At 39.7% G+C, this 27,748-nt stretch overlaps 1 protein-coding gene across 5 annotated transcripts; it reads right to left on the bottom strand.

Annotated features, from left to right (window-relative positions):
- Positions 1-1,296: 1,296 nt before the first annotated feature.
- Positions 1,297-27,729, bottom strand: LOC134355687 (GATA-binding factor 6-B-like). 5 transcript variants are annotated; one of them, XM_063065974.1, is made up of 7 exons: positions 27,708-27,729; positions 24,209-25,141; positions 16,061-16,272; positions 5,766-5,891; positions 5,218-5,305; positions 5,001-5,122; positions 1,297-2,354 (listed from the first exon to the last, which is right to left on the bottom strand). In XM_063065974.1, exons 1-7 carry the CDS (start codon positions 27,712-27,714, stop codon positions 2,292-2,294), a joined length of 1,551 nt encoding a protein of 516 aa, XP_062922044.1. In that variant the 5' UTR covers positions 27,715-27,729; the 3' UTR covers positions 1,297-2,291. The 5 variants fall into 5 exon arrangements, with proteins under 5 accessions (XP_062922044.1, XP_062922059.1, XP_062922067.1 ...); XM_063065989.1 differs by having other exon boundaries at positions 16,106-16,272; XM_063065997.1 differs by lacking the exon at positions 27,708-27,729 and adding an exon at positions 26,538-26,819 and having other exon boundaries at positions 24,209-25,115.
- Between the last annotated feature and the right edge of the window lie 19 nt (positions 27,730-27,748).

Genomic DNA, 27,748 nt, shown 5'->3' with positions numbered 1-27,748 from the left:
GCTCTGCTACTGTGACACCACTCACTTACTATCTGAAATTTCTATACTTACTTCGAAGTTACCAGAATGAACGTATTCAATGCACTCAACAGTGTATCATCATCGGACTAAATTTCAAAACAAACACCATCAACACACCCAAAATGCTGGATGAACTCAGCAGGTCAGGCAGCATCTGTGGACATGAATAAATAATCGACGATTCGACCAAGGCCCTTCTTCAGGGCTGAGAAGGAAGAGGGAAGATGCCTGAGTGAAAAAGGTGGGGAGAGGGGAAAGAAGCTAGTTGGATAGGTTAAAATGTACACTAAATATGTACAGTGACTCATTGCATTACACCAATGGATATTAAATTAGGCAGAGGAACTCAGCAGGCCAGCAGCATCTATGGAAAAGAGCAAACAGTCGACATTTCGGGCCAAGACGCTCGATACCTTTATCCAAGCTAGCTGGATAGTGCGTGGGAAAGATCAATGGCTGGAGAGGAAAAGATCTGATAGGAGAGGAGAGTGGACAAAAAGATAAAGGGAAAGAAGAGAGGACCTGGAGGAAAGTAATAGGCAGGAGGGGGAATGGGGTGGGGGGGAGGCAAGGTGGGGATGAACTTGTTCACCAGAAGAAGAATCAACGTTCATGCCACCAGGTTGGAGGGTACCCAGACGGAATATAAGGTGATGCTCCCCCACCCTGAGGGCGACATCTTCTTGGCACAAGAGGAGGCCATGGATCGACATGTCAGAATGCGAATGGGAATCAGAATTAAAATGTTGGGCCATCGGACAAACATTTCAGTTAAATACACCCTGACATCTGTACTAATGTCAGTAAAGGCTACTAAATGTGATGAAACCACCATCCATAACTATGTGTTTTTTAAACAAATAAAAGTGACTCCTACAAATTTGAATGAATATACATAAGTTAAAACAAGGAAGTCAAAACAGTCTTCTAATTACACTCACCAGTGAATACTTCACAATCCCTGAATTTTTTGTCCCTGAATCAGAACTTTGAGATCATTTTGTGTTTTTACTGAAAACTCTAATAACTAATGATAGAGCAATAAAGGATAGGTAAGGGACCATTACCAGCCGGTGGCATAGTGGCATCCACACCAGAGGTCCCGGTTTCAAATCCGGCCGGCTCCTTGCACGCTTTCCATCCATGCTGGGTTAAGCATCAAGCTAACAACTCGGCCTCATAAAAAAAATAGACAAAAATGCAAAAGAAACAGCTAGGTTGCCACCCGATGCGCCAAAAGGCACGGAAAGGAAAGGAACAACAAGAGACCAAAAATATTTTCAAAAATGTCACCTTTTAATCTGTTTTCAAGGAACAAATAACAATACAAGCAATGACAATAAAAATGCATGGACCGGCCTAAATACCAGTTTGTCTTTCTATACACTTTGCATTATCAGAGCCAACAATCCTCAAGACAACTGTTTCAGTAAAGTATTTACACTTCATCACATAGGTAGTAAAGTTTGCATTTCATTTTGTCTTGCATATATTTAACCTATAGACAGATGATATTGACGTGTTTTTCTTTACAAAACTTACAAAAGGTAATACAACATCGAATTTACCTGAGAGGAAATTTGTTCTTAACATAATGCTTCTTTTCCCAAACTACCAAAAAGACTACACGGATGATTCTTAAAAGACAGAAAATGAATGAAGTATCCTGTTACAGATACAGAATTAGTTATTTTCTTTAAATTACATAAGTACCATTAACTTAGAAGGTTTACATTCATTACAAGAAGGTTGTTTAATTTTGAACCATTTTGATTTAACACTGATTACTGCAATGCTAATTGCATTTTGTTTTGTACAATGAAGTTTTCATTATGTAGAAGAACGCATCCGCTTGTTACCCTGTTTCATAAACACTGACCACCGTGAAGTCAATGACTACATGGGAACTTTCAGAATTCACATTGCATTAACTAACCTTCAGTGTCAGTTGTCATTTCAAAAATAACTTGTTTCCATACAGAATCATTGCAGGAACAAACAGTAATGTGGGAGGTTTGCTTCCGTCAAGCACACCAGTGAAAGTGAGGTAATGTCAGTTTACTCTTGACTACAGTACTGAACACTCCTCTGCTGTTTCTTTGCATCAGTTTTGGCATCTGGTCCATCGATATTCTGATAGTACTCATCACAGCTTTTTTTTTTGTTAAATAAAACTAAACGGATCCAAAATAAGCAGGCAGCTTTACTGGCTGCTGGAGGATGTGCCTTTCCTTGGAGAGAGGGTGGAAGTTATGTTCAGAGATTTGCTGTTATCTGACTCCATGGAGCTGTTCATCATCTGTCCACATTGCCTGCTGGAAGGGTTGATAGTCCTGCAAAGTCGCAGTCAGTAGAAAGAAACAAGTAAGAGAAATTTTGGCAAGTGCTTCTTCCAATCAAAACTAGGAAAAACTAGAATATTTGCCTTTTTTAATGCTTGTGTTCATTTTTCCATCTTTATATTACCAATATTATTTTTGCAACAGATATTACCCTTCAACCATCAGTCTCTTGAATCAAGGAGGATAACTGAGACCACATCACTCTAAGACATAAAAGAAGAATTAGGCTGTTTGGCTGATCGAGTCTGCTCTACCATTGCATCATGGCTGATTTATTAATGCCCTTAACCCCATTCTCCTCCCTTCTCCCCCGTAACCTTTGACATATAACATGTAAAAGAGTGGTCCCAACACTAACTCCTGTGGAACAACACAAGTTACTGGCAGCCAGCCAGAAAAGGCCCACTTTATTCCAATTCTTTGCCTCCTGCCGGTCAATCAATCTTCTATCCATGCTAGCATCTTTCCTGTAGTTAAGCAGCCTCCTGTGGGGCACTCTGTCAAAGGTCTTCCGACAATCCAAATAAAAACATCCACCAATTCTCATTTGTCTATCCTGCCTGTTATTTTGTCAAAGAATTCCAACAGATTCATCAGGCAAGAGTTCCAAGAAAATCATGCTGAATTTGGCCTATTTTGTCACCTGCCTTCAAGTAACCCAAAACCTTTAATAATAAACAACATCTTTCAAATCACAGAAGTCAGTCTAACTGGCCTGTAATTTCCTTTTTTCTGCCTCCCTGCCTTCTTAAAGTGTGGAGTGACATTTGCAATTGTCCAGTCCTCGCCAACCATTCCAGGATCTCGTGACTCTTGAAAGAACATTACTAATGCCTTCACATCTCTTCAGCTACTTCTTTCTAAACCCTGGGTTATTGTCCATCTGGTCCAGGTGACTTAGTTACCTTCAGACTTCTCAAGTAGTTCCCCTTAGTACTAGCAACAAACCTTCTCCTTAGCAATAGAAAAAACATAATATCTTCACTCACCTCAGCTCTGAGCCTGATTCCACAACCTACGCACTCGCTTTCAAGGACTCTACAACTCATGTTCTCAGCATTATTCACTTACTGTTTATTTATTATTATTATCATTTTTTGTATTTGCACAGATTGTCTTCTTTGACACGTTAGTTGGTTGCCAAAGTTTCTGTGTAGTTTTTCATTGATTCTATTGTATATGGTGCCATATACAGTACATACTTTAATAATAAATTTACTTTGAATTTTGAACTTTTGAACTTTTAATTGACGAAACATCTAAAAATATGAAATATATTGAGCCCAGGATGATTTACAAATATATACATAAGAATAGGGTGGTGAGTCAATTAGAATTATAGTACCCCACCAAAACTAACTGATAAGACACAAATTTCAGATGAAGTGACTTGACCTTGCATAGCCCTATTGTTGATCTACAAACGCAAGAACAATATTTCCTGGACCACTGCTCTCTCCTTTGCCTGACATTGTTCAGATTGGCCAGACAAAAAAAGATTAGAGAACATTTAAATTGCATCTGACTGAGTGACATACAGTACACAACCAAACAAATGCTAAAGTCAGTTAGCAAAGTGAAGGGCCATTCAAATAAAACTTTTATTTTAATAAGCAAGTGAATCTAAAATTAAACAGTTATGTCATTTACCCAACTCTCCTCATGCCACTGCAAGTGAGAAACCACCTTACTACCGGCAACTTTTGATAAGACATTAATTTAGTTCTCTCTGTACAGTTGTTTAAAAGTAACAGCCCTTACATAAAAAAAGCTTTTCTCAAACATTTTCCAAAAGAAAATTTTTGAGTAACAGCTTGAACCAGGCCCTTTCTGTGGCTGGTAATTAACTGTTATGATCAAACATTGAAATTTGCACAATTTACCTGATTTCTTTCAGCATATCCCGAGTCTGAGATGAACTATTCAATCATTTTATAAAGCCACTTGATTTCATTAAAAACTTGGTTTCTAATCTTTCCCACTTAAAGGAATCGAAAGAACATTTCAGTGAGGGAGGGCGTCCACTACACCATGTGAATAGAGCTGTAAGCTGCCAATCACAACAACCAATTGCCTCTCAGATCTTCAAGATCTTTGTATTTAATCTCTTTTGATTTTGGTAATCTAACTAAATGGAATAAAACAACATTTTAGGAATAGAGTAGACTATATTTAGAGTACATCATACTTCAATTTATATGTAAGTTCCAGCAATTCAGCAAGATAGTTAATTGCTCTTAGTCTTTCGGACTGGACATCCAATGGAATAAGATATTTTAAATTGAAGAAGGGAGACACTTCACTACCTTGTTAATTCTGATCCCTCAGCTTTGAGCAGTGGAGTGAATCAACATAATCACCAAAGTTTTCAAATCTGTACCTCCACGTTCCCCATAATAAAAAAAGTTAACAATTCCCCAATGTTATTGTTACAGAATGATTACCTTAAAACTTCCACTCCATTGGGGAAAAAAATTCATTTTGATAACCACTTTCTTTTTTCATATTATTTCTAACTGAGAGATCTATTTACTTGTTTATATGACTTGAGAATTTATGACTATATATGACCTACAAATAATGACTGCTTTTAATAATGTAAAGATTGGATTAGAACGTTCGTAATGAAAAGATTACCCCAGAAGCTGCAACTGTAGTCTGGCTAGAGGGTGAGCAACTTTTCACTCTGGGTATCTCCTCCTGATTGGATGTAGATGATGATGAAGAAGATGGAGTCATGGTGACTGTATTGCTTGTACCTGCAAAATATTATTTAAGCCAATCAGGCACGTTGTTGGAGGTGGTTATAATACTTATCTCTTAAGATTCTTTCAATTAATAATCTCAGACCCACTTGAAGTGCTCTTGGACTTGCTTAAATTTTTAGGTTTCCTTTTTCTCGTCTGGATTCCTTCTTTCTTCATTGCCAGTGGCCTTGGAACCTTTGGACATAAAGGGAAGTATGTTAGTGAAGTGAAAACTGATTGTGCAATAACCAACTGAGAAACAACTAAGTTAAGCATTTTACACTTTAAAATTTTCATTTTGGCGCATTGGAAAATTCATAATTCTCAAAGCCTAATGTTAGTAAAATAACTACATACCACCATCAAATATAATGGAATATCTACAAACCGCTTAGTGTTACGGATAGAAATTAATATTCGCTGAAGCATGAGCAGGAGCCAAACGATCAAGATTAAAATGTATTTTCCTTTGATGCCATTCAGATATGAATATACTCAAAACAAGTCGGTTTGTGTGTCTTTCCTGAACAGATGCAATGCAGTCATTACAGATTTACTTGTCCATTAATGTTATCTGCAACTACTTCCTTGAAATTCTCCCAATGCAGAAAAATTTTGATATGCAATTGGTCGCTAATGGAAGAAAGTGACATACCCCATGAAGTTTCATGTAAAGTCCACAAGCATTGCAGACAGGCTCGCCTTCTGCGTTCCTACGCCACAAAGTAGTAGTACTTGTATGACAGTTGGCACAAGCCAGACCAATTCGCCTGGTGGAGGACTGGAAGACAATAACACACAAATAACCAGACTATTAGACATGATGCACAAATTATAAAAGGTTACAATTATTGTTATTGTAATCATTTTTTTCCTGTTAATACTGTAATCTTGTATTTTTAAAATGTTCAGAAAATAGCTGCAAAATACAATCTGTCATATTATTATCTAGATAATAATGTGGTAAATTGCATCAGCAAGTTTGCTGATGACACTAAGGTTGGAGGGGTTGTGGACAGCGAGGAGGGCTTTCAAAGCCTGCAGAGGGATCTGGACCAACTGGGAAAATGGGCTAGAAAATGGCAGATGGAATTCAATGCAGACAAGTGTGAGGTGTTGCATTTTGAAAGGACAAATCAAGGTAGGCCATACACAGTAAATGGTAGGGCACTGAGGAGTGCGGAGGAACAAAGAGATTTGGGAGTTCAGACACATAATTCCCTGAAAGTAGTGTCACAGATAGACAGGGTTATAAAGAAGGCTTTTGGCATCCTGGTATTCATAAATCAAAGTATTGAGTATAGGAGTTGGGATGTTATGGGGAGGTTGTATAAGACATTGGTAAGGCCAAATTTGGAGTATTGTGTACAGTTCTGGTCACCTAACTATCAGTAAGGATATCAGTAAGATTGAAGGAGTGCAGAGAAGATTTACTAGGATGTTACCAGGTCTTCAGGAGTTGAGTGACATGGAAAGATTGAACAGGTCAGGACTTTATTCCTTGGAGCATAGAAGAATGAGGGGAGATTTGATAGAGGTTTACAAAATTATGAAGGGTATAGACAGAGTAAATGTGAATAGGCTCTTTCCATTTAGATTAGGAGAGATAAATACGAGAGGACATGTCTTTAGGGTGAAAGGGGAAAGGCCTAGGGGGAACTTCTTCACTCAGAGAGTGGTGGGAGTGTGGAACGAGCTGCCATCTGATGTGGTAAATGCGGGCCCACTCTTTAAGTTTTAAGAATAAATTGGAAAGTAATGGGAGAGGTCTGGAGGATTATGAACTGGATGCAGGTCAATGGGACTAGCGGAATAATGTTTTGGCACAGATGAGAAGGGCCGAATGGCCTGTTTTCTGTGCTGTAGTGTTCTACGGTTCTGTGGTTCTATGTTGAAGCAAAGCTAAAATTGCTAACGACACAATTTTACACAATTTTACACAATTTCAATGATTCAGGAACAGCTTCTTTCCCTCTGCCATCCGATTCCTGAATGGACATTGAATCTTTTGACTCTACCTCACTTCTTTTTAATATACAGTATTTCTGTTTTTGCACTTTTTAAAATCTATTCAATATATGTAATTGATTTACTTGCTTATTTATTATTATTATTTTGTGTATTATTATATATTTTTCTCTGCTGGATTATGTATTGCTTTGAACTGCTGCTGCTGTTAACAAGTTTCACGTCACATGCCGGTGATAATAAACCTGATTCTGATTCTGAAATATATAAATTATGAATGTGAGCGGGACATTTTTTCCTCAAGCCTGTGCCATCATTTAATAAGCTTAAGGCTCATTAAGTGACCTGCGACCCAGCTCCAGCTACCTGTCTACATCCAATATTCCTTACTATCATGGATTTCTCAATCTCAAGTTTAAAATTATCAATCAAGCCACCATGAAATAAGAGTCATAGAGTTGTACAGCAAAGAATAAGTCCTTTCAACCCATCACATCTAAACTAACCTTGAAGCCTATCCACATTTATCCATGTGTATCTTTTTCTGCCCTGCCTATTTAAATATTTAAATACTTGACGCTTAAATATCATTTTTATATCTGATTCCTTATCTTCACTGGCAACACATTCTGGATACCAATGACTTTCTGTAAAAAACTTACTGTTCAGTTCCCCTTTGGAACTCTTACACCTTGCCTTAGAACTTCTTGCTTTTGATGATGCTATCAATGATAAAGCTATCTATCCCTACCAATGTCTCTCATAATTATGTTTATTTCTATCATTTCACTCTTCAGTCTCCTTCACTCCAGGGAAAAGAAGTCCAGCTTATTTGGTCCTTCCCCATAACTAAGGTCCTTTCACCCAGGAGAAGCTCACCTGCACTCTCACCAGCATAATCACATCTTTCCTACAATTCTGTGACCACAACTGGGCATAAAACTCAAAGTGCAGCCTAACCTTTCACATTGCAAAATAGCATCCGACTCTTATATTCCGTTACACAGCCTGTGAAAAGAAGCATGTCATGTGCCTTCTCCGCCACCCTATCTATCTATGTGAGCACTTTCAGGGAACTATGGACAAGGATCCTGAGATCTTTGTTCATAACTATTTTTCTGTAGCTCTTCATTTACTGTATATATCCTACCCAAATTTGACTTCCCAAAATGCATTACCTTGTGTACTTATTGGGATTAATTCCATCTGCCCATACTCCACCCAATTTTCCAACCAATCTATATCATGCCATACACTTAGACAACCTTCATCATGATTCAGAACACTATACTTTATCATATCATCTGCAAACTTACTAACAATACCTCCTACATTCGCGTCCAAGTTGTTAACATACTTCATAACATCTAAGTTTCCAACATTAATCCCTTTTGTACAACACTGGTCACAGACTTCCAATCAGAAAGAACATCATTCCACTACCACCCTCTACCTCTTGTGAAAAGCATTCTGCCAAAATTTGGATGCAGAAATGTTTTGTTGCCTTGTCTTTGATTTAATGTGAAGAAGTTCCCTCTCGTGTTCCCCTTAAACATTTCACCTTTCACCCTTAACCAATGACCTCAACTTGTAGTCCCACCCAACCTCAGTGGAAAAAGCCCCTCAAAATTTTGTATATCTCTAACAAATCCTCCTATGCTCTAAGGAATAAAGTCCTAACCTAGTCAACCTTTCCCTATGAGTCATGTCCTCAAGTCCTGGCAACATCCTGGTAAATTTTTCTAAAATTTAGACATTTTATTAGAACTCCCGAAAAAGGGACAAATGCAAATATATTGAATGTTAATTGTAAACAGAATGAGCGACTCAATAGACAATACGAGTGAATACATTTATAAGCTTTTCACCTTCTTGTTGACAGCATATCATATTGTCTCCATTCAATCCAAGGGAGACAGAATATCACAAAACTTTATAGGCACGATGCCTATTATGTTTTGATTTTAATGCCTATTATATTTTCATTTTAATTTTTTTCAGTCTCGCTTCAGTACGGGGCTCTTTCGCGGGAGGTTCCAGATTAAATGCACACAACTGCACACTGTGTGCAATTTTGGTCACCTACCAAGCTGGAAAGATGTAAACAAGGTTGAAAGAGTACATGGTTTACAAGGTTGTTGCCGGGTCTGGAGGACCCAAGTTATCATGAAAGATTGAATAGGTTAGGGCTGTATTCTTTGGAACGCAGAAGATCGAGGAGATTTGATAGAGATATACAAAATTATGAGGGGTATAGATAGGGTAAGTGCAAGCAGGCTTTTTCCAGTGAGGTTGGGGTGGGACTACAACCAGAGGGCTTGGGTTAAGGGTGAAAGGTGAGAAGTTTAAGGGGAACATGAGGAGAAACTTCTTCACTCAGAGGGTTGTTAAGAGTGTGGAATGAGCTGCCAGCACAAGTGGTGCACACAAGCTCGATTTTGAAGTTTAAGAGAAGTTTGGATAGGTATATGGATAGTAGGGATATGAAAGGCTATGATCCTGGTGCAGGGTCGTTGGAGTTAGGCAGTTTAAATTGTTTCGGTATGGACTAAATGGGCCAAAAGGCCTGTTTCTGTGCTGTACCTCTCTATAATTCTATGACCAACACAGGCAAACTATTAAATTAGATTACATTTAGAAAATGGTATCGAATTAGTATCTGGGTGAGGTTCCACTACATAGTGAAAAAATACCTACATCAGTCACATTCAAAAAGAACTCACGAAGAAAATATAGCTGTGTTCTTTGGAATATTATTGAAGTTTACCCTCAACCAGGTGTATGTTTAACCATTTACAACCAATGTACTTTTATGGAGTTATAGAGTTGTTTCATAGCTCTGGAATTGCAGCCATATAAAACATGTACTATAACTGAACTGGTTCAATTGCAGGCTTCGAATCAAGATGTGAAGCCTCCTAGATTAGTCGCACCATATGCCGTCCTGTCACATCAACTCCAGTAAACTTCAACAAGGAGTGAAGATAAACTTCAAAGTGTAAACTTATATGTTTCCACAATCTGTGTGGCTCAAAAACCACTAAAAAAAAAGCTATTGCAACACACACAAAGTGCTGGAGCAGGCAATGTCAAAGGAGAAGATTAAAGAGTCAACGTTTCAGGGTCCAGATCAAGACATGTAATCTGGACCCTAAGAGAAAGAGAAGCTGCATTTCTAGAAGTTGGGAAGAAGAAATCTAGAATTGTCTCTTCCAAAGGCATTGCTAGATCAATTGCCAATCTTAAATCTGAGGTGGATAAACTTGGCTCACTAAAGTTACGTTTATAATCAGCCAAGATCCCATGAAGTGGCAGAGCAGGTATAAGGAATTAAATACCCATTTCTGTTGCTATATTCTGTTCAGTATTTAATTATGATGATTGTGATAGAATTCGGAGCAACGTTACTCACAGCTAGATAATACAGATGCAAACTAGGTATACAAGATTATGAGGGACATAGGTAGGGTAAATACAAGTAGGCATTTTCTCCCCAGGTTGGGTGAGACCAGAACTGAAGCTCATGGTGAAAGGTGAAATGTTTAAGAGGAACCTGAGGGGCAGGTTCTTCACTCAGAAGGTGGTGAGAGTGTGGAACAAGCTGCCAGTTGGAGTGGTGGATGCAGGTTTGACTTCAACAGTTAAGAGAAATTTGGATAAGTACATGGATGGGAAGGACACGAAGGGCTATGGTCTGGGTGCTGATCAATGGGACTGGGCAGGATGAGAGTTTGTCATAGTCTACGTGGCCTAAAGGGGTTGTGTCTCTGCTGTAGGGTTCTATGATTCAGGGGAAAAAATCTAAAGGCTATTTTACCTTACTGCCAGTGCTATTAGTGCATTAAAATTCTTTATGATTTGTAGTGAGCTCAGCAATAAGCTCTATTTTCTTACTATTTGCTGGACAAGGAGCAGAATTCTACAATTAGTCTTGCTGAACCTTTTTTAATTGTCATTTTGCTTTTAGACTCCACCTTGTGGACTTCATTTGAGCCATAAGTGTGTAAGAAATTCATTGCAGCCTTTAGGGCTGACAATTTGTGTCTTCAGATCCTGTTCAAATTACATGTTTTATGGACCATAAGACATAGGTGCAGAATTAGGCCATTCAGCCCATCAAGTCTGCTCCACCATTCCATCATGGCTGATCATAGATCCCACTCAACCCCATATGCCTGCCTTCTTGCCATTTTCTTTGATGCCCTGATCAATAAAGAAACTAAATATCCCCACAAACTTGGCCTCCACCGTAGTCTGTGGCAGAGCATTCCACGGATTTGCTACTCTCTGGCTAAAAATACTCCTCCTTACCTCTGTTCTTACTTCAGTTCTAAAAGGTTGCCCCTCAATTTTGAGGCTGTGCCCTCCAGTTCTGGATAACCCCACCATGGGAAATATTCTCTACGCATCCACCCTATCTAGTCCTTGCCACATTTGGTAGGTTTCAATGAGATTCTCACACATTCTTCTAAATTCCAGTAATTACAGGCACAAAGCTGCCAAAGCTCCTCATATGTTAACCCCTTCATTCTAGAATTGTCCTCATAAATCTGCTCTGGACTCTCTCCAATGACAACACATCCTTTCTGAGATATGGGGCCCAAAACTGCTGACAATACTCCAAGTGCAGCCTGACTAGTGTCTTACAAAGCCTCAGCATTATCTCTTTGCTTTTATGCTCTATTCACCTTGAAATAAATGCCCACATAGCATTTGCCTTCTTTAGCAACAGACTCAACCTGTAAATTAACCTTCTGAGTGTCTTGTACGAGGACTCCTAAGTTCCTCTGCACCTCTGATGTTCGAATATTCTCCCCATTTAGATAATAGTCCGCACTTTTGTTCCTTTTACCGAAATGCATTATCATACATTTCCCAACACTGTATTGCCCATTTTTGCCCATTCTTCCAATTTGCCTAAGCCCTGCTGCGAACACATTGCTTCCTCAGCACTACCTACCCCTCCACCTATCTTCGTATCATCCGCAGACTTTGCCACAAAGCCATCAATTCCATTATCTAAATCATTGACACACAATGTGAAAAGTAGCAGCCCCAATATTGACCCCTGGGGAACACCACTAGTCACTGGCAACCAACCAGAAAAGGCCCCCTTTACTCCCACTCGCTACTTCCTGCCTAACATAATACTCAACTTGAGGTCCAAGGAATGGAACAATGAAATAATATTCCTCACAAATCATAAGACCATAAGACATAGGAGAATAATTTGGCCATTCAGCCATTCAAGTCTACTCTGCTATTCCATCGCGATTTATTATCCCTCCCAACATCATTCTGCTGCTCTTTCATTTGTTTTTTTCTCTATCCTTAAATTGTCATTATCAATAATCTATCACACAGCTCAATGAACCCAAGTTCCCAAAAGTCCCTTTCTTGCAATTACACTGGATTTTACAGTGCAAAAATCATATAATCATCGGAAAGAGTTAAAATATCCAAATCCAGTGGGTTCTGGGCCAAAATCCATAAACCTATCAAAAGCATTTTATGGAACTCTTTCATTGTGTTTAAGAACACATAATAAATCCCCTGGTATTCCCTGATATTAGAATGGTTTGACTGCAAAAATAATATTACAAGGTCAGTTAGCAAAGGGGCATAAAATTAGCTCTGGCAGACAGCTTCAAAGCAGTCCAACTTAAAGTGGCTGGCACGAGAACTCTTGCCCTGCGACTGTTCATCTTTTTCCTGGAGTGCTACTTACAAGTCTTTTCAAAAGCATATCACTGAATGTGAGCTTATGAAGCCAGTAACTTTATTGCCCCTCTCACTTCAATTCATGGCCTCAATGCCAAGCAAGTATGTTTGTCTGACCTCCATCCTCTGCAGAAATGACCTGAGACAGGTATTCCAGGATGCTGCAGAACCACAGCCTAATGTAGTGTTCCTAGACTTTGCTCTAAGACAAGGGTTCCCAACCTTTTTCATGCCATGGATCCCTACCATTAACCCGGGGGACGGTGGAATTCAGGATTGCAGGCTACATTAAAGAAAAGCATAAAATGTGCTATGGAAGAGATTAAACAGTGTTTTTTTGTGGGATACAGGCATTACTGGCAAATTTTAACATTTATTGTATATTGCTGGATGGCCTTGGAAAGGTGGTGACGCACATCTTCTCAAAATTGGGAGACAGTAAGAAAACATGTAACATCAAAATAGAGGGTGCAGGGAACATATAACAAAGTTTTCCCTGTACCAAGCAACATTTGCAGGGGGTGGAAAGTATAGGAAGGTGCATCTCCAAAAATTAACCATCATAAAGTCAATGATATAATCAACTTATTCCTTTTAACCAAGAACTATACAAATTATTTTCTTACTGACCTTCTTGGTTATAATTCAGAGAGATTAGCTTTATCTTGTCACGTGCACATCAAAATATGGAAACGTACAGTGAAATGCATTATTTGTGTCAATGACCAATACAATACCATAACGTGTGCCTGCAAGTGCCGCCGTGCCTTCCAGTGCCACATAGCATATGGTATTGGCACCAGAATAACATACATGACTTACTAAGCCTTACAAATGCATACATCTTTGGAATGTGGGAGGAAACCAGAGCACCTGGAGGAAACCCATGTGGTCACACAGGGAGAAAGTACATACTCCTTACAGATACCAGCAGGACTGAACCCAGGTCACTGGTATGGTAAAGCCTTACGCTACCATGCCACGATATTTTGGAACATGTTGGAATTTTGATTTTTTTTAAATCTCACTCTTCCTGCGTTTATAAAGCATCTTGTATGACATGTGGAAGCGACTCACTGCCAGTGAAGTACTTTTAACATGCAGTCCACTGATGTAATGTCAATCAATTTGAACTCAGCAGATAATATGTTTTAGTGACGTTCACTGAGGTGTATATCTTAGTCAAAACTCCAAGAAATCTCAGTAGTTCTTCAAACTTAGTGCCAAAAGTTTTTCTTTCTTTCAAACCACCATGGAAAGTAAATTCTACTACAGTGTCCGAAACAGTGGTGCTCTCCAGTGGAGAATCTCCCAGGACTCTTTCCTCTCTGTGGGGGAAATTTAACTACTAATCTGTGACCCAGATGCAAACGTTCAGCCAATTGATCCCCGGGGAACATTTACAAAGAATAGTGCACAAATGAACCCATAAACACATCCTTCAACAACTAGGAAGGCAGATTAATTTGTACATTTACAGCTTGCAAATAGAGTCTATGTTCCTTTATGTTTGCCTGCTGACTGAAGATTGTGGTAAATTATTAAATACATCTAAGTTCAAGTCACAGCCTTCACTTCTCTCCAATTGCGTCATTGCAGGTCTATCATTACCTGGAAAAACCATATTAGCAAGAGCCTGGCGTGGAAGTTCAAAGTTTAGTTGTGAAGAACGGGGTGGGTATACGTTTAATTGTAGGTGAAGTTTCAACATTTTAAATTGCTGCTAACTTTTTTCTTAATTATCGACTTGTTCTTTTGATCCAACCGTCAGTTATCTTACAATAAATCTGAAAATTCCAACTTGTTTTTGCAGTACTAGGGACCAAAAATAACCTGGACTCCTACAACAAAACCTAATCCTAATTGTGGACCAAAAAAAGCGCTACAATCACCACCGTGATTGCCTTTATCTCCTTATTTTAGTGGGGGCTGTTGTAGCTCAGCATTGCAAGCTACGGAATATTCCCTGTCGCTTTATCTCACCTCACAGTAACCATTTGCCTCGTTAAATTAAGTGGCTAGGGGGGTTCAATGTTTTCCCACAAAAGACCTTTTAAAGTCTCTTTTTAACACAGCAGTTGATGTGATTCCCTTTTTAAAAAGAAAACAGCCAATTGCGAATAGCGTAGTAATTGGAAAAACTAATCGAGGCTCTTAACGAGATTAACACTATTATTAACCAAGCTGGTAAACAGATGCAATAAATGTGATGCCAGATTTGGGAGGAAGAAATCTTCTCGTTTGGGATAAATTTTGCCTCGGAATTTCTTTAACACCACTTCTGCTTTATACAGTACGTAGCACGCGAATGCCAACACATTTTTGTCACGTAACGCCAGACTCTTTTGATTCCACACACAGCAAGAGGGGGAAAAAATTGAACATAAACCCTTTCATGGCCTGACGGCGAAAATTACATCTCTTTTTCTATATTCTGCTTATAGTTTAAAAATAAAGTAATCCCGTTTCAAGTATAGAGTACAGAAGGTTGGTTACCATAGTCGATTAAAGGATTAAAATGCACAGTTTTACTGGTCTCACTTCATATGAAACGAGAGCTAGGAGAAATCTGGGGGAGTTGGTTACAAGTCTGTTTTGCCTAATAGGGAAGATTCGGCCATAACTACGGAGTGTTGTGCACTTCCACTTAGACGCTGTTTTCATTTTCGATTTATTCGGAACGTCGTTGGCTTCTCTACGTTAGACTATTCTCAGTATGATGCTCCTTCAATTGTACGTTGGTGTGGACAAATTTAAATTTTAGTAATCACCAATCAAAACTAGATCGGCATGTTATAGGAATCGTGAATATTTCTCAACATTGTCCGTATTATTTTATAATTTTTCCAAAATGTGATTTAATAGGAAGTGTAGATGAGTTCTGGGATGCATCTATATATTCCTGTAAAATCCTGCATTGGGGCAAACCCTAACTGATAAATAAATGTTTAGCGTAGCTGGTCATTATGGGTGAATAATGTCATCATTATCATAGCGGATCCTTTACAATCACAGCATCATCTTCTAAAATACATATACAGTTGCTGAGTGTATCTACTGATACACTGGACACTAAATGGTTTCAAGTACTGGCTTTAGAGTACCGAAGTCAATTAAAGGATTGAAATACACAATTTTACTGGACTGCATTAAAAATGCCATTCTTTTTTTCTAATTAACAGAAGCTCAAACTTTGCATTATATTCTAAGAAGTATTGCTACCTTGCAGACTCTAGTGATCATTTATATTAAAGGTAGTACCTGCTGCATCTGGATTGGACTGGCGGGGTTACATAAGCCGCTTACCATTCTCTTCTGAGGTTTGATAAGAGGTCGGCTGAGTCCGTTCATCTTATGGTACAAACCGCAGGCGTTGCACAAGTAATGGCCGGTGCCGTCGCGTCGCCACAGGGGAGTGGACATGGAGCCACAATTGACACATTCGCGGGCTTCGGACAGCTCCTCCAGCAGCTCTGCCGTCCACCAACATAAAGAAAGTTATTGAAATAATACACTTATCATCTTCTAACAAGACTATGTGAAACAATTACAACGAATCAATATTCTGTCATTATAATGACTACCATCCAAAAATGTATCATTGTCCGTAAAGCACTTTGGTAGTAGGTCCTGGAATGCCTTTGTACAGCGAGCCTGTCCTCTTTGACCACCTCAGTATTTACTAACTCCCGAGTTTTAAATTATCTTTGAAAAAATGTATTTTTTTCAAAAATCATGTGCTCCAATATTGCTTACATTTTAAGTTCTAATAGTAACGCTGAACATTACCAATAGGAATGTCTTCTCATATTTGTTCTCAGTTTGTAGAAGAATTGAATTACGATTTTAATGTCCGACCCCTTGAGTTTCAAATTTTATTTTTGTTTTAGTGCAATTGTTCTGCTGTACGCCGGGTCCTTTCCGAGAACCTTGGGTGAAAACCATTTTTAAAGGAAGTGGTTCGGCCATTGCAACAGGGAGTTGATTTGCTGTGACAACGTACTTACTGAAAACAAAGGCCTGGTTTAGGGTGAAAGTTGGGTTCGTTGGCATTTTAAAAAATAAGCCTTGGTCTGAATTTTCTCACTCTAGTTTTTAAGATGAGGTGACTAGTCCCGAAATTAAACGGATTTTTTTTTACTGTTGGATTGGTAGAGGAAAGCATTAAACGGGTAAATGATCCTGCCGAAGGGGTTTCGGCCGGAAACGTCGTGAGTTCCTCCAGAATTTTGTGCGTGTTAAATGGGTATCGGTTGGCTTATTACATAAATCCTTATGTATTATTTCCCCAATGAGTATCCATGCTCACTGGAGAAGTTATTTTTTTCACAAATCGTGACCAGCGGCTAACTGGAGTTACGCTCACCTAGTTCCAAGTCTAAACACCTAAGAATATCTGATTTACTGATTTGCTAAATTACCAACCTGTGCACTTATCATCTAAATAATAAACCTGCCGCCCATTGTACTGAGCAGCTTCCAAATACAGAAATACTGCAACTAAATAATGCCGCCTAGATAAATGCTACGTCTGCTCAAATGGTCTGCCTTCCATTCATCCAAAACATTTTAAACAAAAGGGTCGACTTAGGCCATAAGATATAGGAGTTGGATGAGACCATTCGGCCTATCGAGTCTGCTCCGCCATTCCATCATGGGTGACTTTATTTCCCTCTCAACCCATTCTCCTGCCTTCTTCCTGAATCCTTTGTCATGCTTACTAATCAAGAACTTAACAACCTCCGCTTTAACTATATCCAATGACTTGGCCGTCTGTGGCAATGAATTCCAGATTCACCACCGGCTGGCTAAAGAAATTCCTTCTCATCTCTGTTCTAAAGGGACGTTCTTCAATTCCGATGCTGTGTCTTCTAGCCCCCAATATGGGAAACACAGACACCATATCCATATTTCAATATCCCATAGGATTCATTGAGATGATTCTTCTGAAGTCCAGTGGGTTATTGTTATTTTAATGGATAGTCGTATCTGTTGTTTTTCCTACCCTATCGGTTGTGGTGAAGATCAGCGGTCCTAAGATGAGCAGAAACTTTATTTTAGCTAATCAATACAGTCACTGCAAGCAGAGTGTGGGTAGTGAATCAAGTGTAATATAACCTATCAAGACGCAAAGCTATGTGTATTTCGTTAAATGCAAAACTTTCATTTTGAAGAAAGATTCAGATTGGCAGAGCTTCGTTGCTTAGTTCAATATTAACTCTTCTGTGTTAATCCTGCACTGCGATGTATAAATTGGAGAAAATATAATTCTAAAGATTAGGTCAAACGAAAAATGTAACAGTGAAAAAATAACCAATGAAGAAGTGGATTTGCATGTATACTGTAACGTACAGAGAAAATGCTGGAAATATTCCTGTCAGGCCGTGTCTGTGAGTTAACTTTCAGAACAAAGCTCTCCCGACCAAAACATTAACTTTGTTTCTCTCTCTACACACGCGCCCTGACTTGTGAAGTGTTCCCAGCGTTCTCTGCTTTTATTTTAGCTTTCCAGCATCTGCAGGTTTTTATTTTGCGACTACTTGTTCCGTATTGATTACTAAAAATACAATGTAGCATGAAGGGCGGGCGTTGGAGATGATTTTTCCTCTCTTTCAAAGCAAGTTGCCTGACCCTCTAATTATTTCCAGTAATTTGTTTTGATTTCATAGGCATGAAAACATCAGAGACAAGGAACCAGAACCCATAGATGTTAAAGTAGAAACTTTCAGCATATCCGCCTTCTTCAGACTGAGAATACTCACTTGGTATATACGGTTCCTAAAATGTTAATGCGTTGTAAAAGCACAAACCTTTCTTGACTACAAATCTGGCAATCTTTCTAGTCTTTTCATCGTTGTATATATAGTGTAAATATGATTCTGACGTGGTAAACATCTGGATAGTTAACCACCTTCTTTCCTGCCCCAAATACAGCAGATCTGTCCTTCATTGCTAACAGTTGCTACATTTTGGTACTAAATGTAATCGAACCACATTACTTCAAGATTGTCAACGCCTTACACAGCGGTTGATTAAAGCAAAGCCCTCCGCTGGAAATTAATTAACCCTCATCCTGCCCGAAAATTCACCACCCTCCTATATTCCAACCTTGGGCCACTTTTATCGGGGACTTTCCAAGTAAAGCAACACGCGCTCTGCGCACTTTTCTCCCACCATATAAAAGCGTTCGACCTACAGCCTTGGGCTATAAATCAATTCCTTTATAACGCCAAATAGGACGGCCGGACCTTCCTATAATTGTCCGAGTTAATAATGATGATAAATGAATAGGGAATCCTCGTGGGATTTATAAACAAAATGATCTTATTTCAGAAAATAAACACTTCTTGCTAGAGATATTATACTATTATAATAGCGCGTGTAATTTCAACATTTTATGTTTCGATTGCACAACTCTTCTTGAAATCTTGGTAATTTCTTCCATGAAAATGACTGAAGGGGACATGGGGAGGTGTAACGTCCTGGTAAAGGGCTGCTGCAAAATTGTTGGAAGGATTTATAGGTAACCTGCAAGCCTACACTACAAAGAATTACTCGAGACAATGTCTCCCAGATTGATCGCTCCAACAACAAACATCAAAGCAGCGAAAGGAGAGAATTAATCCTTCATAAACATATTCTCAGCAGTTGCTGTATAAACGCTGTCTTCAAACAAGCTGAGGTGTTTCCACAGTCTAACAGTTTACTTTGCGGGTAGTTTAAACGTTAATTGGTTCAGCACAATCGTTTCTACATTTACAATGCGCTTTAATATCTAACTGAAGAGATGTAACAATGGTGGCTCCAAAGGGAGCAAGTAGGTTAACGTCTGGATCCATTGCCAAATGGTGTGGTTTTGCACTGAAAGGTGATTATCGCCGTCTCGGCTCTATGTAACGAAACGGTGGGGATGGTTAGACTTAAAAGCGACAGTGTGCTAAATGCAAGGGAGAAAACACCGAAAATTGTAAATGTATGAAACATGGAGAAAAAATGAGAGACCCAGGCAAAACGACAGGCTTTTTCCGAAAGCCTGGTTCAATGCACTGGAGTATCACTTTCTATTCCATCGCTGAAATTATTGTTTCTACAATTCATCAGCATATACGCACTCCATAAAATCCATGCAATATTGTTTTGGTTGAAGGAAGTGGAACCCTTGTCAGTTCTGAGTTTTCTTTGCAGTGCGTGTTTGGACCTTGCAGACCATGTCTGTTTTTAGCGACAAAAGTTCACATTCCAAAGGCAAAATGCGGGGAGGCTAGAGACAAACATTTGATTGGATGTAAATTGTCTGCAGCAACCTCAACTCTGTACAAAAAATAGCATCCAAATACATTACTCAAAAGAACAGCGAGACTTTATGTACCATTTTCTATGGGGTTTGTCAGTCCGGGGCGAAATAGTTACGTTTCAAAAGTTTCGGACTGATGGTATTGATTATAAGGACTAAATTTATTTCAACACAAACAATAGAAAATCTGCAAATGCTGGAAATCCAAACAATGCACACAAATGCTGGAGGATCTCAGCAGGCCAGGCAGCATCTATGGAAAAGAATACAGTCGATGTTTCAGGCCGAGACCCTTCATCAGAACTCATGATGAAGGATCTCGGCCCGAAAAGTCGACGTTTACTCTTTTCCATAGACGTTGCCCGGGTTGTTGAGTTCCTCCAGCATTTTGTGTGAATTTAACTAAATCCTATTTCCTAAAATTCATTTCATATTTTCCATCAGTTGGTCCAAAAACTGTTTCTGCCGCAGTGGAGATTCAATAAAATTGATCCATCTGCGTGATGTGTAACTTATTGTAAAATAACTTACTCCGCTATCTGCAGTGATCTTATAAAACTTCATACTGAAAGATTCCATTCACTATTATATGTGCAAGTATCCAATGTGAAATATTGTAAAAACAACCAGCTAACTTCATCTAAAGACTTAAAACTCAGTACAGAGGAGTAATTTTTGTTTCGTTTTGATTTACCTGGTCTACCGTGCAAATGTAACTGCAGATTTGCGAGTCTTGGCTTTACAAAAAAAAATGCAGTGTTCCTTTATGTTTGATTGTAAGAATTAGCTGTTACAGATTTTAGATTGTGAAGTACATTGAATAAAGAGTGGCATTTAGATTCTGATCCGAGAATCTGACTGTGATCCTGAGACTCCGATTTGCGACCCGAATTGAGTTGCTACCTATGATCCTGATTTTACTCCTACGGCTTTGTTCACATCAGTTAGGAAATAAACCCTCTATCAATATAATCAGATACTGGAATAAACAATAACTTTTACTCCGAACATGGCGGAACTCCAAAGTACTGATAACTCGGGACAAGCCTTGGGGGTCGCACTGCGGCATGTCGCTATGGGCTATCAAAAGGGACATCTATGTTATACTTAAAGACAACTTACATATTTAATTAATTACTTCCAAGTTTATATTTAGTACAACTGTGTTAAGTGTTTGTCTTTAATACAAACTGCAATGGACATCTTGTTCTTGAAATCATTTTATCCCTTAAAAGTTCGTCAGACAAGATAAGAACGACTAACGTCACTAAAAGGAGCATATGGAAGAAATTAAACTTGATTTTCGGATTTGCGGTTTGACCTTTGCAGCAAGGCTTTTTAAAAATCTTTACTGGTCCGAACCAGTAAACGGTGTAAAGCGCCTACGGTAAAGATTGCTGGTAACCTTTTTCACCACCCATGCGCGGCAATCTGCTGTTCCTATGGTCTGGGAGGTCGATATTACAATATCATGAATATGCAAATTAACAGCTCGCCAGGATTATGACAATTTCGTTTTACGAATTTATTTAAAGAATTGTTTATGTTGCTTGGGCAATTTGACTTTCGGGAAGACTGTAGACCATTTTTTTTGACATTGGTTAGATAAAGCTTAAATTTAAAAATGCACAGAATGTCAAATGCAGAACATTAACTAGAATGACTTTAATTAAAATTATACCTAAATTTGAGACTAGGGTGTAAATAGAAAATGTTTTAACTAATGTAACGCGCCTTTTCCGAAGAACGACTTCAAATGCTGATATTCTCAAATCCGTTTGGTTTGGGGAATTTCCGTTTTCCTGTACTGCATGTCCCTTCGGTGTAAATTGCTAACCGTGAACCGACGGACAAAATCTCTGATTGAAATAAATGTGTTCGCAGAGGCAGGATAAAGTGAGACCAGGACATGGTCACCAGTGCTGTTGGGTTTCAGGGCTGGCCAGCATATGGTCCAGAGAAAGGAAGTTGATACTTTTGGTAACTTGTTCTGGGGGGGGGGGTACTCTTTAATGGATATCACAAAATTATCAATTCAAATAAATTAACTGCCGGTCTATAGGATGAATGCAAGGGAAAGAGATAAATAATATAAGGGCTGTTTTCTAAAATCTAACACAAGAAAATCTGCATATGCTGGAAATCCAAAGCAACACACATATGCCTGGCCGGGCAACTTCTATGGAAAATAGTAAACAGTCGACTTTTCGTGCCAAGAACCTCCTCAGGACTGGAAAGGAAGTCAGAGGAGAAGTAAAGGGTCTCTGACCGAAACGTCGACTGCTTACTCTTTCCCATAGATGCTGCCTGGCCTGCTGAGTTCCTCCAGCATTTTGTTTTTCTAAACCTAGTCTTGTTCAAGGTTCTCAGTTTACTTTCAGCTGTTAGTTGTTAGGCAAAGGTGGCGAATCTTTATTCTTTTCATTCGAATATCTGTTATTTTGTTCATAAATAGGAGAGTAATACTAGCTGAGATTACGATAAACTGCAATGCGTTCGATATCACCGATGTTACACGTCAATAACGTAATTACTCCCCGTGGGAGTTCATTTCACAATGAACTTTTCAGACTTGTCTGAAAAGTTAGGCAGTGTTTGGATTTTTTTTAAAAAGTCCTTATTATATTATTACTACTAATTCAGTAACATTTTCAGATTAGCTTGCTACTTAAATTAGACTAGAAAAGAGATGTGTGTGTGTGTGTGTGTGTGTGTGTGTGTGTGTGTGTGTGTGTGTGTGTATGTTGTATGGGCTCCTGTGTGTCAGCGATCAGTGCATATAGATCCTCTAACACATAGGCGTTTATTGATTCTCGACGTGGAGAAAACATCCATATTCCCAAAATATAGACAATAATGTAATAACAATAAGTCGCATTTTAATTTAGTGTCATCTCCAGAATACGATACACTAATGATTAAGATCAAGGATTGACATGAATATTTGAGAGAGAATAAGTGGGAAAAGGGACTGTGGCAGGTGAGACCCGGAATAAAGTTAATGAGCCTACAGGCCTCCTTCTGTACAGTAAGATTTAATGAGGTAAAGAATCATGAAATTATGACTGAGGTGTACAGGTAATACAAACGTTTGCGGAATGCGCGAATATTGTTCCGCGCTGAGTAAAAGACATTAAGTTCTTGTGATTATTATTACAGTATAATCTATTTACCAAAATGGGCCTATTTCAATGGCTGTAAACTGTCGTTGAATGAGAACTGTGAAACAGAATATGTCAGTGTGGATTTATCGAAAAGGAAATAATTGTGCAGTTCACACAATTATGTGGCGGTTGTCGTTCCCGTTTATTAGGCAACACGAATTGTTTGTGACATGTAAAGTTACCAGTCTAATCGACTGCTAACACAATTACTGTAGGAAATTTTTTTAGAATGTATATTTCAAAATTTTTGGATGTGTCCAGGAAATATAACCTGGTGTTTTATTTTTCATCTCACGTCCTCCGATTTTGGTGTACTCGCAGATTTAACAATGGTGTTTTGTCATGCGCTTTTTGAATGTGCTCCGATATTAGCAAAGTTTGTCATATGTAGTAATTGTGCTGTTTATGATATGCTTAAAATATTCTCACTGATCGAATGTATGTAAATAAACTGATCTCAAAACTCTACACACGAATTGTGGTCGGATTATTTTGATTCGCATAATTTTTGGTGAAATTGATGCTTTGTACACTATACCATATTTGGATGCGCCATGACTGATCTACAGTCACATACTGTAGATCACCCGCTCTCATCCTCTCCTATCCCTGTTTTAGTAACAAAACGAAAATACCCGTGCAGAATTTCGTTCGCTACTATTAAACAGAAGCCAGAAGTTCCTTAATGATAAACACTCCTGACGAATCCAAGAATGTAATGCGAGGCTGGGAATCTGCAGTTCAAAATGTTCAGGTATCACACGCAGAAACAGTACAATAAACTACAACGCTCACAATATTTTTTTTGCAGTTAAAAATGTTCCCAGTTTAAGGATGGAACAGTCCCACCACGTAGATCAGGTACGACTATATCAGAGGGAGAATAAGGAATAACAAGCTAACGATTGTCGGTCTTAACACAAGTGTCTGACGCAGATGGGGGTGACTTACCTCCATTGGGTCCCCGCACTGGTATGTTTGCAGGTCTGCTTTGCAAGCTCTGCAGCATTGGGCTTTCAAAGGAACTTGCTGCAGTCCAAGCCGAAGCCAACTGCGGCCCAACGTAAGAAGTGTAAGGGCTGGGATAAGATCCATTAAGAGGCCTGGCCAAAGCACCAGTGTACTGATCTCTGCCATTCAGACTGTTATGGTAACCAGAATCTCGAGAAGCTCCGTTTGAAATGGGCGGACTGGGAGAGAAGGAGAATCTGCTGGAAACCATTTCGTGAGGTCTGCTGGAGCTGTAAGTTGAGCTTTCCGAGGCAGGTTGAGTCCAGACCGAGTGGTTAGTAACGGGGTGGCTCTGCTGGCTCGATCCGCTACCTTGGAGATAGGGGATGGTCTGGATCATGGAGCTAACCCTGGTAGTGGGAACATAGACGGGTGAACTTGTACTGGAGTGCATGAAGTTGTTAGGAACATCGTGAGGGTAGGTACTCGGACCCTGCACGGATGTCACAGGCAAACTTTGGTACATATCAATCGATGGATGTGTCACATATTCCCTTTTAATCCCTCTGGGCAGAAACAGTTTGCCTGACTGATCCAGATCCGTCATGAAGGTGGCGTGCTCTTGTGAAGTGTGTCCAAAGGGAAGGCAGGCGTCAACTGGCCTCCGCTGCAGGAGATGGTTCCTATTCGTGTCCAGAGTGGGAACCGAGGATTCCGCCAACCTCAGGCTTTCTTCCGACCCTGAGCTGCCCTCACCTCCACTGTGGTGGCGACCAGCAAACTTTAAGTAACCCTGGTCAGGCGATGAGCTGAAACCGTTTGGGGCGAAGTGCTTTGCCACGTTTGACCAGTCAGGTTCATTCGGGTCCATCCAGGTTCCGAGAAGTCCAAACGCCGAAGTGCGGTCCTGGAGAATGGTCCAAAACAAATAGTCTGTAAGTGTAAAAATCAATGACAGAGAGAGAGAGAGAGAGAGAGAGAGAGAGAGAGAGAGAGAGAGAGAGAGAGAGAGAGACAGAGAGAGAGAGAGATACACACACAGTAAGAAAGCCAGTTCTCGAGTTCGTTGTTAATTAAATTAGCTCGAATCTCCTTTTATCGTTCTGTCGCCCACTAGACAAACGGAACAATTGTATCGCTCTTAAATACCTCTTTCAAAACAAACCCCCTGAACAATTCTAGGTGTTCTTTTAAAGTACAAAGCAATTTGATAATAGTTAAACGGTCGAAGAATCATTTACGACTGATCTTTCAAGTGTATTTGCTGGAGTCCATCTCCCCTGGGGTCCATCTCTTTAGGCAGATTGTTCCACGCGTGTTCGGTGGGAAGATCCTACCAGTACATCACTTTAAAGTGCGTGGTCTCTTCAATGAAAATCAATTTCTCTAAAATTTTCGTTCGTATATTGACCATGAAATAGTTACTCGCGGCCTTTTAAACTGCCCCGGGTGAGCATTCGCTACCGGTCAAAGTAAGAACGAAACTGCTGCGCAGTCACAAAACTACCCGCCGCCATAAAATTCCTTACAAACCGACTATCAACATCCCCCCCCCCGCCCCAATCTCTCCTGAGGGAAGTTAGGAGACTTTAAAATTCAACAGTGGAAAGTTCAACATCCCGCAAATGTAACGGAGAGTGCGTGAATGAGGAAGGGCGGGGGGGGTCAATCAATGGACAACGTACCCACATAGAGTCTACATGCTTTGCCGTTTACCAACCTGGTTTACCGGCACAGGTTTCTACACGATACCAATCCGAGCCATCGCGAGCTCTGTCTTTAAATGTCGGGTTTGGAAGACCTTTAGCATTCCTCCCGAAACGAGTTCGCAAGGCAAGCGTGTGACGAAACATGCTGAGCCTCGGCTCTGGCGTGTAAAGACTTCCCCCCAACGCTGCGCCATTTGAAGACCTCAATACATAAAATGACATTAACGCGCTGACTACATCCAGATACAAATGTCTTGCACTTAGAATCCCGGTAATAACCACATGCCCCTACAGAACTGGCCAAGACATATCGACAACTTGCAAACTGGAAAGTAATTAGATTTCCAAAAGTAGCGAAAACGCTGAGGTATCAAAAGATAAGTTGGCCAGAAATTACAGAAACCACACATCGATATAGATAGGCCCAAAAAGAACAGTAAGTAATATGCCTTAGTTACGCCAGACTAGAGTAAGATAATTCCGAGATAAGAAATATAATAGATAAGAGCTAAAGGCACGATAAATAACCACAAAATCATCCAGTACTATCACAGCAGGCATGCTACACTTGAACCAGGCCGTCGAACATCTGAAAAGAGTGTGGAAAGTAAGATGCCGACCTAATGGTGGTTTGCCATCAGTCAGGTGTTTGTAGAAGTCCAGTGTGTCTTAAGACCAGTATGTCTAGGTTCTGGGCGGTAGAGTGCGTGTCTCTGCTCTCTGCAGAGCTATTTGAGAGGAGGCAGCGCCTTGAGCACAATTCACTGGGAAACTGGAGATCCTGATTGGATTCACACAGTGCTGACTTAAACACGGGCTCCGCAGCGCCTCCACAGCAGCGTCGATCCTAACATACAACATGACCCCAGCAAAACTGGTCCGCAGAAAGACTGAAGCTCTCTGCGCGTCTCGTTTATATCTCTAGTCTCACAGATAGGTAGAGACGGGAGGACTGAAGCAATCAGAGACAGGGTGCCAGATACAGAGAGATAACTGAGGGAATAGAATGTGAAAATGATTGAGTGGAGAGGGTACAGCAAAGCCTTTGAACTCCGGCGTTAAAGCCTCTAACTAAAAGCACAACCGTTTAACTTTCAAGGAAAGGAATTTGACACCGACTTTAAACTCGTAGACATTTTAAAATTAAAAGCGTACATACAGGAAAATCAACGAGACAAGGCTGATAAACATTCACTGCACCTGTCTTGTGACTATTTCAGTTAATTTAGTAGCGAATTGTTTGGAACGACGAAACTTGCAGGCATGGTATGCAAGGTTAGGCGGGCAACAGCCTCAACACTATTTTGCCTGCATTGTCTTGTAGGAGCGACCAGCTTCCCGCAGTGAGGGGAGAAATATTGCCCTTTTTAAAAAAAGAAAAACTTGATGTTCCAAAGTCAGGTGCGCTGTTCAAATTTCTTTCATTAATCTTAGCCAACCCGGCAGTAGTGTCCATGTTTCAAGCGATATTCGCCGCATAAGAGACTATAAATTCAAAGATTAAAATCAAAGCGCACAATTAAGTACGGTTCCCGTACTTCCACGAGAAGAGATAACCACGTTTTCGATTTATTTTACCCAGGTGAACGTTTGTGTAGAACTAGGGTAGGCAGTGATTGGAGGCAATGAAGGATCCCTTTGAGAGAGAGAAAAAAAAGAGCTGTCACCCTTTTGACTTCATAAAGTGCAGACGTGGGCTTGGAACAGCTGGCGAACAAGCACAACAATGACATAAATGCAATGCATATTTTCAGAATGCATGTATCCCCCAAATTTTATTACAAACATACCAAACATTCTCTATTTCATTCTGCGAGAACTTTCTGTCTCC

This window comes from Mobula hypostoma, chromosome 1, assembly GCF_963921235.1.
Source record: "Mobula hypostoma chromosome 1, sMobHyp1.1, whole genome shotgun sequence".
In the NCBI taxonomy this organism is placed as follows: Eukaryota; Metazoa; Chordata; class Chondrichthyes; order Myliobatiformes; family Myliobatidae; genus Mobula; species Mobula hypostoma.
Note: the sequence above shows the minus strand (reverse complement) of the source record. Positions and strands in the feature narration are given on the sequence as shown.

What these genes read in the sequence shown, in the direction of transcription:
- LOC134355687 (XM_063065974.1), bottom strand. An exon ending in CAAGTCCAAGAGCACTTCAA is followed by an intron (nt 5,123 to 5,217) that starts GTGGGTCTGAGA and finishes AATATTTTGCAG; the next exon opens with GTACAAGCAATACAGTCACC. An exon ending in CTACAGTTGCAGCTTCTGGG is followed by an intron (nt 2,355 to 5,000) that starts GTAATCTTTTCA and finishes GCGACTTTGCAG; the next exon opens with GACTATCAACCCTTCCAGCA.